Source organism: Cynoglossus semilaevis, chromosome 3 (genome assembly GCF_000523025.1).
Source record: "Cynoglossus semilaevis isolate Cse_v1.0 chromosome 3, Cse_v1.0, whole genome shotgun sequence".
Classification (NCBI taxonomy): Eukaryota; Metazoa; Chordata; class Actinopteri; order Pleuronectiformes; family Cynoglossidae; genus Cynoglossus; species Cynoglossus semilaevis.
This window is the reverse complement of record NC_024309.1, coordinates 11570836-11587422: the sequence shown is the minus strand read 5'-3', so window position 1 is coordinate 11587422 and position 16587 is coordinate 11570836. Positions and strand designations below refer to the sequence as shown.

The following is a 16587-nucleotide window of genomic DNA, read 5'->3' as shown; positions in this document are numbered from 1 at the left end:
CTCCATTTTCCTCCTTTTTTCTGTTTATTTTTTCGTATCGTTACCCTATTTTTTGACTGACTGTTGTACCTCAATGTGGCCAGCAGAGGGCAGGACACTCCTTCTTTTGAGCATATTTGCGTGTGTGCGCATATGCGTGCTTCGCCTATAGGGGGCAGCAAGAGAAAGGGAAAAAAACTTTGTCCTGAAATCTGAAACTCCGACACATGTGGCTCTCAATTAGAAGGATTATAAATAAAACTTTTGTGAAGGAGGCGGACGTCTGCAAAACACGTTACAGAGAGAAATAAAAAGTTCGAATAGAGACATAATTAATTAAAAATAATAAATACATATTTTATATTAAAATTACTTAGAAATTGTTAAATAAGGCTACGATGTAACAACTGCATAGAACGGAAGAAAATTGTGAGAAGATACCTAGTATTTTCTGACTTTAGGTGAAAATAAGCATAAAACATACGGACGTAGGAAACATTATATGTTTTTTAATGAAAGACTAAGACAATGACGTGTTTTTAAATCTCCGAACAGAGTTTTTTGTCATGTTTCGTTATTCATTTACAATTATTTTTTATATATAGGACACAACAACAGAAACATATTTTTATTTTTTAAAATACTTTATCACCTCTGGTACACTTTTTCAATATATATTTGATTTTTTCATTTTAATTATATTTCCGAACGATGCTCTGCGTGTTTCGTACGCTTTACGTTTTTTTCTTTTTCTTTCTGAATAAAGATTTACTTCAAGTAATAATAATAATTTTTTAAAGTTCTGTCTTTTTCCTCTTTCTACACCAGAAGTCCTCTCTCTCTCTGTCTCTGTCTCTCTCTCTCTTCGCTGCCCCTGCCTCTCTCTCTCTCTCCCTCTCCCCTAAAGTCTCTCGCCCCTGTGACGTCACTGCCTCTCTGGTAAAAGAAGCAGTAGCGGCTCAAACACACACACATACACATACACACACACTTACTCCTCTCTGTCTCATTCTCTGGGTGTGTGTGACAGAATGTGACAGTGCGTGAAGAAGAGGAGAAGAAGAGAACGAAGAAGAAGAAGAAGGTGAAGAGTTGACCCCCTCCCTCCCCCCTCTCCCCGTCTCTGTCTGTGAACATGGAGCGGACCGGAACTTTCCTCCTGTCCTACTGCCTTTTTCTGCTCTCACTGGGACTAAGTGGCGCGCGCGCGGACACCTTTAAAGGTAAGAAGACACACGGCGACCCGGTTCTGGTCCGGCTCTTAGTTCTGGTCCTGGTCTGTGCTGGTTTTCGTGTTATGCGCGCTCTGGACTTCCTCGGTGTTCCCAGTTGGAAAATTCTCCCTTCTGCCCCCCCTCCCTCCCCTCTTCAGCTGATCTCAGCTCCCAAAAACTTTGAGTCAGAACCAGAACCTCGGACCAGAGGAGGAGTCCTCGACAGGACTGGAGACACCAGAGGGAGTCCAGTAGAGTAGAGAAACTGGGAAACTGGGTCCGGCAGAGACCAGCGGAGTCCGGTTAGACTCAGGGTCTGGGGGGGACAGCAGTCCCGGTTTAACGATGTCAGAGTCGGACTCAAATGAGAAAACTGCGGAGACTAAAGTGAACAGTTCGGTCCAGCAGGAAATGGGGGGGTGGGGGTGGGGGGGGGGCGTGAAGTCCGGACCGAACCCTGTAGAGACCCGATGTGGTCAGGTTCGAACCAGACTCGTGTAAATCCAGTCCAGTTCGGTCCCACAGAGACAACATGCAGATACAGTCTGGCAGAAAGAGTCCAGAAACGACGTAGAGACCATGGACCCGGATCAGTTCCAGGTTCAGAACCACGTATTAAAACCTCAGTAGGTCCACAAATGGACTGTCATTATAAATATTAACTATTTTTTAAATAATTAACTATTATTTTCTTACACGTTTTTGAATTAGAACAAGTTCAATGATTTACTTTATCAAATTTATATTTTCTTTTTATTGAAAGTAAATCTAATATTTGTGGTTGAATTCTGCCACACAGCTACTTGACGATTATTCACAGTTTCCCGCATGTAATTAACCAGATGATTAATTATTTAATTGAAGTAACGATCCTCAGTTAGTTAATGAATAATAATACTAATAAAAGTAATAATGATTTGATGTCACAGCGACGCTGGGGTCCAGTGGAATCATGCAGAGTCAACCAGCAGACACAGAGTCTGGTGAAGAGCTCTGAACAGAAACACTGGTGTTTTAGACCAGTCTTATTTTGTTTGAGAATCTAGTTCAGACCAGTGAGGTCTGGTGGAGTTCTGTAGAAACTGGGTGGAGATGAAGGCTGGTCTGGTGGAGAGCAGCTCAGAAAAAAAGAGAGAAAAAAGAAAATCATCGGAGACCAGATGTGATCGCGTTTAATTGTGAGTCGCTTGTAACGACTCCAGAGTCTGAGACCATGGACAGAGTCCAGTCCTGACGACCACTGCAAAAACAAAAAAAAAACACGGCCAGATACAAGCAGCAGAAAACCAACACAGACCAGAGACCAGATTTAGGGCTGTTTGTTTCAGACTGAAAAATAAAAAACGGTCGAGAGGAAAATAGCCACATAGTCCAGTGAAGACTGATACAGAGTCTGGTACAGAGTCTGGGACAGGGTCTGGGACAGGGTCCAGTCAGGTCCACATGAGGACCAGATCCGTTCAGGTTCAGTTCAGACTCCCAGACTTGCCCATAACAAGTCCAGAAACTGGAATTTTTATAAAAGTTTGACCATTGATTGATCGTCCTGTACCTGAGCTACAAAAGTTTGAGCATTGATTGATCGTCCTGTACCTGAGCTGATCAAATACGTCACGTTTGATCGAACTAAACCCTTGTTTAACGTTTTCCTCCTCCATCATTGTAGTATTTTTTTTTTTTGCCCATAACAACTAGTTACATTATCGATAACTTTAATTATTGCCTAGTTTGATTTGATTGATTACAGCAGGAAAAGTCCAGAGTGGAGACAATTAAAGACACACTAAGGTCCTTCCACTGATTTTATCCGACTGCTGCAGCAGTGATTGATCGGTGGAGCGATCGAACCGACGGATGATGACATGAATGATTTATTCGTCCGTGGGATGATTGATGTATTGACAGAGCATTTGTAGTTGCACCGATGGTGCGTTTGCTGCAGAGTAGAAACAGTAGAGTCCAGCAGAGACAGACGGTGGGTCAGGACAGAACTCTGACTGATTCTTCTATTGACGTCAGATTGATCGGCCTTATCGATGATGTGTCTGGCCCTGTGTGTGTGTGTTTGTGCATCATCAAGACTATGGTCACTTGTCTGTGTCTCTGCAAGGCTGACCTCTTTAAAAAAAAATGTTTTGCCTTTTTTTTTTACGTCTGTGTCACTGTAAGCCTGACCCCTTTTTTTTTTTTTTTTTTTTTAATTTAAAAAATGAATCATTTCCTCCCCTCACCGCCATTTTTTTTATTTAAAAAAAATGAATCATTTCCTCCCCTCACCAAAGTCCATAGAGAAAATCATTGATTTTACCTCACGCTTCACGGGGTTTGTTCGTCCACTGATGTCTCTGGATCTGAGTTTTGATGTGTCACATTGTAACTGGGGTGTTTGGACCCGCTCACCCAGGTTCACCCCAGAGTCAGTGGGTGACAACAGGAGGCAGCAGCGGTGCAGCAGCGGTGCAGCAGCGGTGCAGCGGCTCCACTGTCCTGGGAGCTAAAAACACTGCTTTTCTGCAGGGACTTTGGTGTGGGAATGTGAGCGGCATAGTGGTTATCTTTTATTGTTGCCTTTCAGCAGGAACGTTACACTGGTGTCCCAGAGCGTGTGTGTGCATGTGTGAACGCGCGTGCGTGCGTGTGTGTGTGTGCGTCACATTCCTCTTACAGACTAGAAACTTCCAGATTAGGGTTCCAGACTCTAAATTGAGTGCAGGTGTGAATGTGAGGGTGAATGTATAGTTGTTTACACACACACACATATGTTGAAACTCTCTGGTGACCTGGAGTGTCCAAGTTCAGGACGGTCGCTGATTCAGGACTTTAGGTTTTTCATTGTGTGTGTGTTCAGGTGCAGTCAGCTCTTTGTTCTGTCTCGTCAGGGTTTTAATGATGCCCACAGATTTAACACACACACACACACACACACTCACACAAAGACTGTAACACTGTGTGTGTGTGTGTGTGTGTGAGTTAATTCTCCCTCTTCAAACTCTTCCCTCTTTCCTTCCTTCCTCTATTTACTTGCCCAGTTTTCCCTGTGAGTGTGAAATGATGAAGAGCCTTCTCCTCTCTCCCCCCTGCCTCCCTCCTCCCTTTTTCCCTCCTTCACCCACCCTCCCTTCTTCCACTCCTCCAGCTCTTCCTCTTCATCCTCCTCCTCCTCTTCTTCATCTCCTTCTATAGTTTTGGTGGCAATCATTTTTTAAACATACAATCCTTTTCTTCCTCTAATCTTTAATCCACCAACATCAGAGAACCTTCCTGTGGCACTTCCGTGTCCACGGCCGTTGTGTGTCGGATTAGAGTCGCGGGAGAAAAAAGGAGAAGCAGCGCCGGGGCCCGGCGGCCTCTGGGATTAAGGCGGCCTCTGCTTTTCAGAAGCAGCGTCTGCACAGGCAGCAGGGATTGGATCAGATTAGATCAGAGAGGCTGGATTAAGATGCTTTGTTTAACATGAGACATGAAGCTGAGGATCCTAATCTAACACACACACACACACACACACACACTCTGCTTTGACAGGTCAGTTTATTGTGTCATTACATTTACAAAGCAAAGGAATTCAACCTAAAACCTTTTTTAAAAACCCCATCACACACACGTCAGATTAGGCTGTCACTCTGTCTTAGGATCAAGATGGAAATGTTTTACATGATGTTCTTCACCTCTGAAGATCTTCAGAGACCGTACATGTGGTGTGGAGCCCCCCCCCCGGTCCCCCCGCCCTCCCCCTCAAAACCCACACAAAGCCCTGCTGGCAGTTGAATAATGTTATTTTGTGGGTCATGGTCTTCTTCGGTGGTGCCTTCGTCAGTTTCCACAGCAGTAACAGTTGGTTGTCGTCTCTGTGTGATCAGAACAGGTGTTGAACTTGACAGATATAAGGCTCTGGTCAGTTAAAGGTTGGACAGTAACAGTTAAGAACCGACGTGACTGAACTCCACATCCAGGATTTAAGGTTCTGTCCAACTAACTTTAGATTCAGTCTGTTTTTGACAAGTGGAGCTTTGACCCAGAGGCCATGTCTCTGTCATTGGTGTGGAACCCCAGGGTTCACCTCCTGAGCAGGATCGAATCCCAGTTAGGGCGGTTGGACTCCAGTGGACTCAGCACCCACAGTAAGGTTCAGGGGGGTTGGTACGGTGCAATGTGATTTGGGTGACGGCTGCTGCCCCCACGACCCGGTAACAAATGAAAATGGATGGATGGATGATGACATCAGTGAGAAAGCTCGGTGTCCAATCTGTTGGCCACTAAAGATCCCAGTGGACTTACAGAATCGTCTTGCTTGCTAACAGAAAAAATGACATCAGTGAGAAAGCTCTTAGCGCCCTCTCCTGGATAAAGTTTAAACTACCTCAAAAGGTCTGACGGTCACCTCGACTGTAAAATCCACCGTCCTATGGCTGAGCGTCCACTTTGGTCGTCGTTGTCTGAAGGCTAACTGTTGGCGTGCTCTGTGTTTTGATGAACATTTTCTTTGAATTCTTCTCAGTTGAACCGACTTGATGTCTGCAGATGGGGAACGGGCAAAACTGCTCCTTTTCTGATATTTTCTCTTCTTTTATCATAGTAATTATAATAATGATCTGAAAGTGATGCCAGCTCCACACACACACACACACACGCGTACGCACACATGCATTAAAGCCTTCTGGGAGTTTAGGCCCAGAGGCTGCAGTTTAACCTAAATTACTACAGTAAATATTCACACTCAGTTTGTGTGTGCGTGCGTGTGTGTGTGTGTGTGTGTGTGTGTGTGTGTGTGATTAAATATTCATGCAGTTTCCTGCTGTTCAGCTGTTTTCAGCTCCCCTCAGTTTTAAGGTGCTTTTTTTTTTTTTTCTCAGCGACCAATCAGAGATCAGTCTCAGTTGTTGTAATTTATAAGACCAACTTAAGAGACTTTGAAGTTCTGTAACCAGGGGGTCCTGAAAGTCCAGGTTTTTACCCGGTGCCGTCATGTAGCTGCCTCTGAGTGCCTGATTCCCCCGGCCTCCTGAAGGCTGGTTAAAGCTGTAAATAAATTGCTCCTTGTTGGGATCAATAATGCTATTTATCTATCTGCAGCGTGTCTCTAATGGTGATGATGTCAACCAGTCCGAGCGCAGCGTGCTCTGCATGTGCCATGTTAATGAGCAAAAACTGATTTTAAAGCCCCCTGGTGGCAGGACTCAGAAGAGTTGAGGATGTTTGGTTCCATTCCAGTTCACCGTAGTAACTCAGGACACAGTACTACACAGTATTTGTCCTGGTGTACTACAGTATGTGTAGTACTGAATGACGCCACAGATTTCTCACTTATCGGGTTCGTTAATGGCGTCCGTTCACGGTCTCTTTTTTCTGGGTGTGGTCTAGCCCCGCCCACTTCCTACTAACATTATCAATCTGTAGGCACCTGTCAGCCTCTGTTCTGAGAAAGCAACCAGTGAAACCATGGAAACAGACCAAAACATCATGACCTCTGACCTTTGTGTTGGTCTGTCCTACTGTGTGTGTGTGTGTAAGACAGACAGAGAGAGAGACATAGAGAAAGAGAGAGAGAGAACCTCTCCTGTGAGGGTCAGCGCGGGCGTCACTGACACATCCATGTTCCTCCGGCGCTGCTTTCACTGACCTCTGTAAACAGGAGCTCTGCTCAGCGACGCTCAGCGACGACCTCCTGTTAGGGGAACGTCTTTGAGCCGAGGACAAGTTTCTGGGTCAGCGCACGTGTGTCTGTGTGTCCGTTGGTGCGTGTGAGTGTGTGAGTGTGTGTGTTTCCTGGGGCTGATTAATGATTGGCTGTATGTGTGTCAGAGTGTAACCGCAGGACACCAAGAATCACCTGTGGGACTGTTGAGGTTAAGAGAGGTTAAAGATGTACAGAGAGAGAGAGAGGGGAGGGAGGGAGGGAGGAGGAAGGGAGAGAGAGAGGGGGTTGTAAGTAACCGCTTTCCTTAAACTGCACTAGTCATTGGGTGAAAACAATAACATTAGTGTGTGGTGTGTATCGTGTGGCAGCACCGTAGACTGTATATAAAAACAGGACGTAGCCGACCTACAGGCGTTAGTGAGACTCCACATTAAGACTACGATAACTTTGGAAAAATCGTGCTTTCATTTCAGTTCGAACATTAGCAGCACCTGGTCGTTAACTGATACGTGTTGGTCTGCCACCATACAGTCTTCGTTGTTTTTGTTTCCCTCGGTCGTTCCCTTGACCTTGATGGGGATTTTTAACTTCTACGTCCAAGACAAAAACGAAACCAACATCGGTTCATTCAGAACTTTGTAGACAGAAAAACAAGATTCTTCTTCTTCATCTTAATCATCATCATCGTCTTCGTCGTCGTCGTCGTTGTTGTCGTCGTTGTCGTCGTCGTCACTGAGCCCAGTGTGAAAGTGTGACATTAAAGACACAGTAAACAGTGAAACACAGAGGTAGACGTGGGCTGATGCAAAGGCTGAGGGTGAGGGAGTGCACACGGGTGGGTGAGGGTGGCTGATGTAAGTGCCCACCCCAGGCCTTCCTCCCAGCACAGCTGCATTAGTGGTCGAGTGCCATAAGGAAGCTGCAGGCAAAGAGTGAGAGAGAGAGAGAGAGGTAAAAAAGATGGGGGGAAAAAAAGGAAAAAGGTGAGTGAGAGGGAACTGATAAGAGAGAGTGTGTGTGAGAGAGAGAGAGAGAGAGAGAGCTGATAACACACACACACACACACAGCTGATGGTTGTTTTTCTGCCCGTTCCATTGTATTTTTTTTAGCCACTCTACAAAAGGCTGGGCTCATAAAACGTACTTCACCTTAAATCTGCCGTATCTTTAGACGCTGTTCACAGCTTTATCTTACTGTGGCACAGCCTTCCACACCACAGTCCTTGGAGAAAATCACTGATTTTGGCTCAGGGGACACACAGGCCCAAGTCTCTATCAGGAAATTTGGGTAGAAATCATCGCGTTCTTTCGAACTTTTGTTAAACTGACTGACCAAACACACACGCACAACATCGTGTCTTTGTGACGTGAAAATTGCTCTTTTTTTTTACAGAAAGTCAAAGTTTGTAAATCACTTGTAAAACCAAAGTCCACGGGGAAAATCACTGATCTCACACGTCACGCCGTTCCATCAAACTGACCACACGAGGCAGCGGTTCTTTTGTCACTTTGAGCTCAAATCACCAGTTTTCTCTGTGGACGTTTTCACAGATCTCAAAGTCGGAGCCGAGGTGATTAATTTGATTTTTGGTAGAGCAGAATGAGCGGTTGGGTTTTCACAGATCTCAGAGTCGGAGCCGAGGTGATTAATTTGATTTAAGCTTTGCTCTCGTCGTCTCACACTCATCTTCTCTGGTCTCGTTGTGACTTGTCTGTTGATTCCCTGTTATTGTCTTTGTTGATGATAATGTGACACACCTGCTGTTAGCGTTCAAGGCGCCATGTGCCGGCGTACGCGTGTGTGCGGTGCACTGGTGTGTTTTGTCGGTTGTGTGTTGCCTCCTCGGGGAGTCGACCTTTTCAGCCTCTGCCAGAGTCAATGATCTGCTCCTCCGTCTCAGCTGGAGGTCACACATGACCTTCACCGCTCTGCGGTCGGGGGGCGAGGGGGTGAGGTGGGAGGAGTCAGAGGGTGAGAGGTAGACTGTGGTCTGCTCTTCATCTCTGACATTTACACGTCTTGTGTTGGTGTGTATTTTACCTCATCAATTTTGTCGGGATTACAGCGGTCCCTGGTTCACTGACCTGCACCCAGAAAAATTACACGCTTCCTGAGTAAAACATTTTTTTTGTCAAGCATTGTAAAATGCTCTTCAGGGTGCAGTGCCACTGCTGGCCAGCAGGGGTTGTTCTGAAAAACACAGGCCTCCTTGAGCTTGGCTGGCAGAAATTAACAACTTCTCACATAGAAAAACAGTAAACATTTTGTCAGAGAGATTCTGTTGGCGTCATTTGACCGACGTAGTCGATTTAATTATATTTACGATTTTTACAAAATATAGTGTTTACATTTTGTACCACAGTATGGGTTCGTTAAGAAGAGCCCAGCAAGACTTTAAAGTGAGTTTCTTCCAAAATTCTCCTTCTATCTGAACGATATTCTTCTTTAGTGTAGAGTCATAAATATAATGTTTAATAAATAAAATTCATAATTAATGGATATCAGCAGATTAATTTGTATTTTTTGGACATTTTGTTTTAGTCATGTTTGGTATAAACACACTTCTTTCTTCTGTAAACATTTCAAACGTCCAACTAAAGTAAATGCCACCGTCTGACCAGTGAACTTGGCAGATCTCCTCTCAGCTGCCGTTCTTGGACGTTCATATTTCTAAACATAGAATCCAGCAGATAAAGTTGGCCTTCCATCGTCGGGATTCGACAAAGTCGGCCAGGACAGATAATACGCTGCTTAAAAAATGAGGTCTTAAAAAAAAGGGGGTCAGGCCACGCCCACCATCGACAGTTGCAGTGATTTGTGTGTTTCCTGTCAGGGTGTGAGAGGTGTGTTCACTGTCTGCTGCGTTCAGGAACATGATCTGTGTCCTGAAGCTGTTTGAATGAAATGTCCGAAGATGAATTCAGCGACAATCTGCTGCTGTATTGATCTTTTTCACACACACACACACACACACACACACACAGATTTATGATGAGTCAGTAGAGCACAAAAGTCTCGCTCTCTCTCTTTCACTCCTTATTGTCTCGGTGCTCACTCGCCCGCTGGTACCTTCCTCTCAGTCACTGTCGTAGAGCGTGAATAAGAACTGGATGTTGCTGCAAACTGACGGACGCAAAACCATCAGTGGAAATAAATGGCAAAATTAGATACATTTATAAGTGAGTTAAAACTTTGGTGTCTTATGTTGTGACGTTTTATTGCAGTGCATTATGGGTCTGTATTAATGACAAACTGACCTCCGTTCAGACGGAGTTTGACCTCATTCTAAGAGTCTTCAACACATAAGAAGTCTTTGACAGAATCTTATCAGGGCAAGTGACATTTTCTTCAATCCCACAATCCTCCTGTCATCCAGAAGTCTGTGTGTGTGTGTGTGTGTGTGTGAGACGACCTCGTCTATGACCTGACCTGTATTTTTTTTTATGATCTCCTCTAATCTTCTCTGTTTCCTCTGGATTATTCACATTTTTAATTAAAATCTCCGTCTGCTCAACGATGATGTGAAAGTGAAACCGGTCGTGATCGTCTAGAACAAAAGAAATGTTTTTGCGTTGTTTTTTTTTTAAGAGGGGAAAACTAGATTTGAAAAACTGGAAAAAATAGATTTTATCTTCTACAAAAAATCAACCTAAAATTTTCAGATCTAGGTTCCATTAAAAACACGTTGTTGTTTTGACCCTAAATGCTCCACAATCTGACTTGAGTTGCAGTAGTTTTGGTCAACATCTGTGTTTCATAAATGAAAGTCTGTGAGGGATAAATAAAAAGTTCTTTTTAGTTTTTAGTTTTTTTTTTAATGTGTCTGTACTTTTGACCTCACAAATGTAGTTTGTTTGGTTGGATGGAGGTTCTCTCCAGGCAGACTTTTTGTCGAGGACTCTTTAAAGACAAGTCCAGACACGCAGTCACCTGTTGTGTAAATATTTCAAAGTACTTCCAGTACCACCACCTCACTTAGTCACAGTAATTGCTACAAGGTTGTACTCAGTACATCTGAAAAACAAAACTTATTCAACTGTGAAAAAAAATCCAGGAATGATAATTTCGGTCAGACTGAAAACAAGTGTTTGCAGGTTGAATTCCCCGTCACATTTGAATCATGAAGAAAAATCAAGAAAAGAAAAAAAGCCTCAGAACTTGGCCTTCATTGTTCTGTTCTTTTAAATCCTGCCGTCACCTTCACCACCAGAATATCAGTCTGAAAATCTGGTTCCCAGACGAAACCACATCAGTTTGTATCCTGAAAATCTGGTTCCCAGACGAAACCACGAATGTGGGTTTTTTTCCTCGATTCTTCCCACCGTGATGTCCTCACGGGGTGTGACGGTTCGAGGGAGGAACTACACTCCCATCAGTATGGAGTGTTGTCTAAGAACGGACGGGCAGTGTTGCTTTAAGTTGAAGTGGTAAATAAATGAGTGAAACTCCCTGTCGATGATGTCGGAACGATGGAATTTTAGGAGCACGTCACTGCTGCTAACACGGTCAGGGTTCCTGGAAGCCACGAGGCTCTGAATGGAGCTGGGTTATGATCAGTATCTGCACTTTTTTTTCCAATTTAGAACTTTTTTTTTTTTTTTTGGTTTTTCATTCCGGCTCCGGCTGATGCCACATCCACCGTCCTCCTGAGGTTCTGCTTGTTTGTGATGCTCCAGGAGGTTCTGCCGTGACCCTGCCTGGTCTTCACCCCGCTCCTCCTCCTTCTCCTCCTCCTCCTCCTCGTCCTCGTCCTTGACAAAAGGAGTTACATTCCAGAGGAGGAAAAGGCAGAGGATGAGGAGGAGGAAGGAAGGAAATAGACGGAGGAGGAGAAGGGGGAGCGGGGCAGATAATCTGGGAGTGTATGTTACAGGGTAATTATTAGTAATTAGCATATTATTCAAATACCATCATATACAGACAGTGATGCGTGCGCGCACACACACACACACACACACACACACCCAGAGGCACTGGGCTGACTGCTGCATTATTCATGCTTGGCCTGAGGCTGGTTAGCTCGCTGCGCTAAAGCTAACGCTGTTAGCACCAATTTAGTGCTCCTGCTGGAGATCACAGTTTACACACACACACAGACACACACAGCATTTGTACTTCTGTCTCTGTGAGGACACTGAACTTCAAACCCGTGATGGACAGTTGTCCACAGCTGAAGACAGGCACATGTGTCAGAGTACACGGCTTTTAGGAGTAATGGTCGAGGTATTTGTTTGAAGTACTGACAGATAATCACTGACCCTGCTTTGAGTGCCCCCTGCTGTGAGGGTGGAGACACAGAGGCTAAAATGTGACTTTGTCTTCAATAATACGTGGACTCTTCAGACTCTGTTGTGTTTTATCTCACTGTTGACATTGGAAACTTTAGTTTGGAAACCACACCAAAGCCCATAGAGACAATTAGTGATTTTATCTCAGGGAGACGCAGGAGTCGGTGGCTCACCGCTGCCCCCCGAAGACAGTTTGTGTCACTGGGGTAAATCAGGAACCAGAGAGCGAAACTCCAAAGTTACAGAGTAGGAGATTTAAACCTGGTGACGGAGGCAGACGTAGATCAGGAAACTCTTCTCCTACCGTGGAAAAACATTGATTTTCTCCATGGACTTTGGTGTGAGGAAAACAAAAAGAAGTTTGTTGTTTAATGGTTTGGCCAGATGAGAAATGAACTTTGGTCTGTGGAGAAAATTAACGATTTAAGAGTTTTAACACAATGAAGTTTCAAAACAACTTCTCTCTACTTCCTGTTGGTGGCGGCGGCGGCTGCTGCTCTCAGGTGCCGTCTCTTAAAACCATCTTAGCAGAAAGTAAATGGTGAAACATGTTTGTTTTTTCACACCTATAAAGTTGATGGTTCCAACATTCTTCTTCTCCTTCGTCTGTTTCATAACTCATTTCCTTCTGTTCTCCTTTGGACTCCTCGTCTCCTTGTCTGTCTCCTTGTCTGTCTCCCCCTGTCCGTCTCACTGTGCTGCCATTTTGTTTTATCCTCACTGTTGGTCTGTTTGTGTGTGTGTGTGTGTGTGTGTCGCTCTCACCAGCTAAATGCCACCACTGCTGTCTGTCATAGTTGTGTGTGTCCACTGTCACTCTGGATCACTCACACACTCACACACACACACAGTCCAAACCTGTGGGGCTGCTGGGAGCGGCACGTGTCACCTCTTTCCGTCTGTCCGGTCCAGTACGATCACCTCTTGTGGTTTTGGTGTTGTTAGCTTTTAGCATGACCACGAGCTAATGGCTAATTGTGAGCACATTAGCTCACCCTGGTTACACCCTTCTAATTAGCATGTATCTGTGAATGTGTGTGTGTGTGTGTGTGTGTGTGTTGTTCACAAGTTTGTGTTTTGATTGATGAACCAATAAGACTGATGTAAATGTGCTGAAAAAGTCAAAGCCTAAAACCGTGGTGTCCAAACACTTCTAACAGGGATGGATTTGAAAATAAAAATTGAAAAAAATTGAAAAACAACTCGGATTTGAAAATAAAAATTGAAAAAAATTGAAAAAAATTGAAAAACAACTTTTACCTCGATGTTTGTGGCGAAAAAGATCTGAGCCAAGCCAAATAAATAAAGTTCAACCGAAAAAAACAGGGTGACAGAGTTAGCCCAAAAATAGTTAAAATTTGACCAAAAATAGAAAACGAAATATTTTAAATGAAGTGAAACACATGTAGATGTAAAGTTAATGTTCATTTCTGCATCTTAACTAATGTAGGATATTTGAGTTTGTTGACAGTGTGAGTAAAAAGAACTTTTTTTTTTTAAATCAAAATGATGGGAAAGTTATTCCACGCTGCAGGATGAGTCTGTTTGGGGGCGGAGCCTAGAGACAGAATTAAAGTGGGAGGAGTTTCCGTTGTGTGAGGAAGCAGCTGTTTCCTGCAGGACAGATGGAGATGAAAGATGAAAATTTCATCTTTAAGACGCAACTCTGGATTATTGTAATCACTGATGCACACACACACACAGATTTAAGTTCTCTTCTCCGTCTTATTAACTTTTCTTTAACGTTAAAACGTTTCCGTCTCGACCCAGAGTCCACCTGTTACGTCTCGATGAAGAGGTTTCTAGATCACACACTTTTCATTTTCAGCATCTCTTTTTTATCTCTCTTTGTTTTTGTATATCTTTTCATGTTTCTCATCTTTTTCATGTTTTTTCTCATTAGTCGTTTCCAACACCACGCTCCTCTCTCTCTGATTTTTTTCATGTTTCTGGTCTGTGGTTCTTTTGTCATTATCAGAATGTTCAAAAAATATTTTTCATATATTTTTCTAATTTAATTTTTCTTTTTTTCTTTTTCTTTTTTTTTTGCTCTTCTCCTTTGCTTTAATGACACGGCTCGCAGTCTTTTCACATGTTCTCTCGACGTTCCTCGCCGGTTCCTGTAATCATTCCTCAGCCGTTTGTTTTCCATCCATCTTCCTCATCTCTCCGGTGTTTTCCACACTTTTTCTGCTGTAATGGTGACGCAGCGCGGCCAGAGCGCCTCCATGTTTCCTCTGTGTTCAGTGTCGTTAACATTCTGCTGCAGCTCGCTGTGGAGTCCAAGTGAACAAACCGCTCTCTGTCAGAGGACTACACACTATAGGCCATACACACATACACACATACACACAGGGAGAGGACGGAGACCACCACCATTATCACATTATAAACAACACACACTTAAACACATACTTCACATTCTACTAAATGCATTCTTCCCCTCTCTCTATCTCTCTCTCGCTCTCCTTCTGTGTGTGTGTGTGTGTGTGTGTGTGTGAAGTTTGTTCAGTCAGAGATCAGCTGTTGCTCAGATGTCAGTGATCTGATCAGCATCTCATGAAGGTTCAAACACTTCAGGGGTAAAAAAGAACAAAGACATTTTAATAAAACCCTCCTGTCTTTGTCGACGACTCAGCGCTTCTGTCGTTACCACGACGACCAGAAATGTGTTGTTTCTGATCACATGTTCAGATGCAGCTGTGTGTGTGTGTGTGTGTGTGTGTTGCAACCACAGTCTCTCTCTCTGTCCTGATCAAAACCAGATGGTTTCATTCAGACTCAAATACTTAAGAGACAGGGAGGTCGAGCGAGCATCACACACACTGGCAGAGAAAGAGAGAGAGGGAAAAAATGGGGGGACGGGAGGTAACAAAAAAGGGAGGACTAGTTTATTGAAAAAATAATAAAATAAGTGCAGCTCCACCCAGGTCTGTGTGTGTGTGTGTGTGTGTGTGTGTCCACAGATTACTGTAAAGTTGTGTAAAGGCAGAACCCGAGGTTTTTTACCATGGCTCATTTTTCCACACCTTTGATGTTCAAATATAAACTTGTTGTTAACACTTTAAAGAGATAGTTTGTGGTTTTCTTGAAGTGGAGTTCATTTATTGCTGTCAAATAGCGCCACCCGCTGTCTATGTTCACTTCATTTTTTTCAAACTGAAGCTGAATGAGGATTTATACTTTGATATACAGAAAAAAAAATCAGAGATTAAATGTGTTGTTTGGGAGTTTGCCTCGGTGACACAAGGCCACCACACGAGGCAGCAGTTGACCGGCAGCTTCTGTGTGCATTTTGTTGGATGAACCTGTGGTTCCCGGCCTCTGCGTTGGTCAGACAGAAACAGGAAGTCGTCTCTTTCCTCCTCCAGTTCTTTCACCTCACCTTGGCAGGAAACCCCTGTCCCCGTGGTAACCACGTGTCCTTATGGGTTCTGATAGGTTAAAGGTCATGCCCTGTGGGGTCGTCAGCAGGTGTGATGCTGTCAACATCACACACACACACACGTACACACACGTACAGTACCCACTACAGGAGACATGTGGTTGTTTATACTGATGTAGTACTGACTGTAAATATTAGAGTTACAGTTAGTTTTGTGTGTGTTTGAGTAATACTGTATTCACAGTGTACTGTAGTTGTTTTAATTGTACATAGTTCTGCAGTAGTAATAGTGTATACACATACTTAAAGATAAATACACATGGGTTTTTATAGTTTGAAGTAGTTATATGTATACCATATACCGTATATACAGTATACTGTGTACATATCGTGTACGTGAATCGTAGTATTTGTCTACAAGTCTGTACAGTTGTACAGTGTAGTAGTTCAGTGTATAATTCTGTAGGTTTGTACAACTTTAGGTGTTGTGTAGTACTTGTTTACAATAAGATATAGTTTTGTATTCATCGTGTATATACTGTAACCATGATGTGTGTACTTATGTATTTGCTCAGGTATTATGTAAAGTATTGTGTGTCTGTGGTGTAGTCTTTGTAATCCAAGTATTAGTACTGTAGTTGTTACTTACGTAGCAGTAGTACGTGTTGGTGTTACTGTGTTTTGATGTGAACGCAGTTATAATTGTGGATAAAGTTTGTTACAAATATCTGTAGGTATTGTGTTTGTAGTAGTATGACAGCTGTTTATAGAGTTGTACTACATCCTGTATGTGTTGTACAGTGAATGGTTGTGTGTACTGTAGTTGACCAGTACTCTGTTGTGTGATGGTTGTGTGTGTGTGTAGTATCACAGATGCTTCAGACGACTTGTATTTATTGATCAGGCGAGTGGAGAATAAAGAGGGCAGACGATCAATAAGAGCACATTATGATTAATTACTGCTGTACACACACACACACACACACACACACACACACACATACAGAACCCTGACTGTGTAGATGTGTCCTCGGGGTGTGTTTTCTGTTCACTGTCATCACTCTGCCAACACACACACAAAGAAA

At 43.5% G+C, this 16587-nt stretch overlaps 2 protein-coding genes and 1 long non-coding RNA gene across 13 annotated transcripts in view; all 3 read left to right on the top strand.

Annotated features, from left to right (window-relative positions):
- lrrc30a (leucine rich repeat containing 30a) overlaps positions 1–223 on the top strand; it is an 8878-nt gene extending 8655 nt beyond the window's left edge. Inside the window, exon 9 of the mRNA XM_008308132.3 lies at positions 152–223. Within this exon, the coding sequence (XP_008306354.1) occupies positions 152–223 (72 nt within the window). The remainder of the gene's footprint in view (positions 1–151) is intronic.
- A 642-nt stretch (positions 224–865) lies between these two features.
- Positions 866–16587, top strand: part of LOC103377328 (receptor-type tyrosine-protein phosphatase mu-like) — a 68678-nt gene continuing 52956 nt past the window's right edge. For 6 of the 11 annotated variants that reach the window (XM_017031621.2, XM_017031618.2, XM_017031619.2 and 3 more), the window contains exon 1: positions 866–1202. In XM_017031621.2, coding sequence (XP_016887110.1) covers positions 1115–1202 — 88 coding nt within the window. In that variant the 5' untranslated portion in view covers positions 866–1114. The remainder of the gene's footprint in view (positions 1203–16587) is intronic. The other 5 variants (XM_017031624.2, XM_017031622.2, XM_017031626.2 and 2 more) reach the window with 2 other exon arrangements.
- On the top strand, positions 4919–7441 carry LOC112486852 (uncharacterized). The gene is made up of 2 exons (XR_003049413.1): positions 4919–5192; positions 5424–7441. It is a non-coding gene; the product is annotated as an uncharacterized LOC112486852 (long non-coding RNA).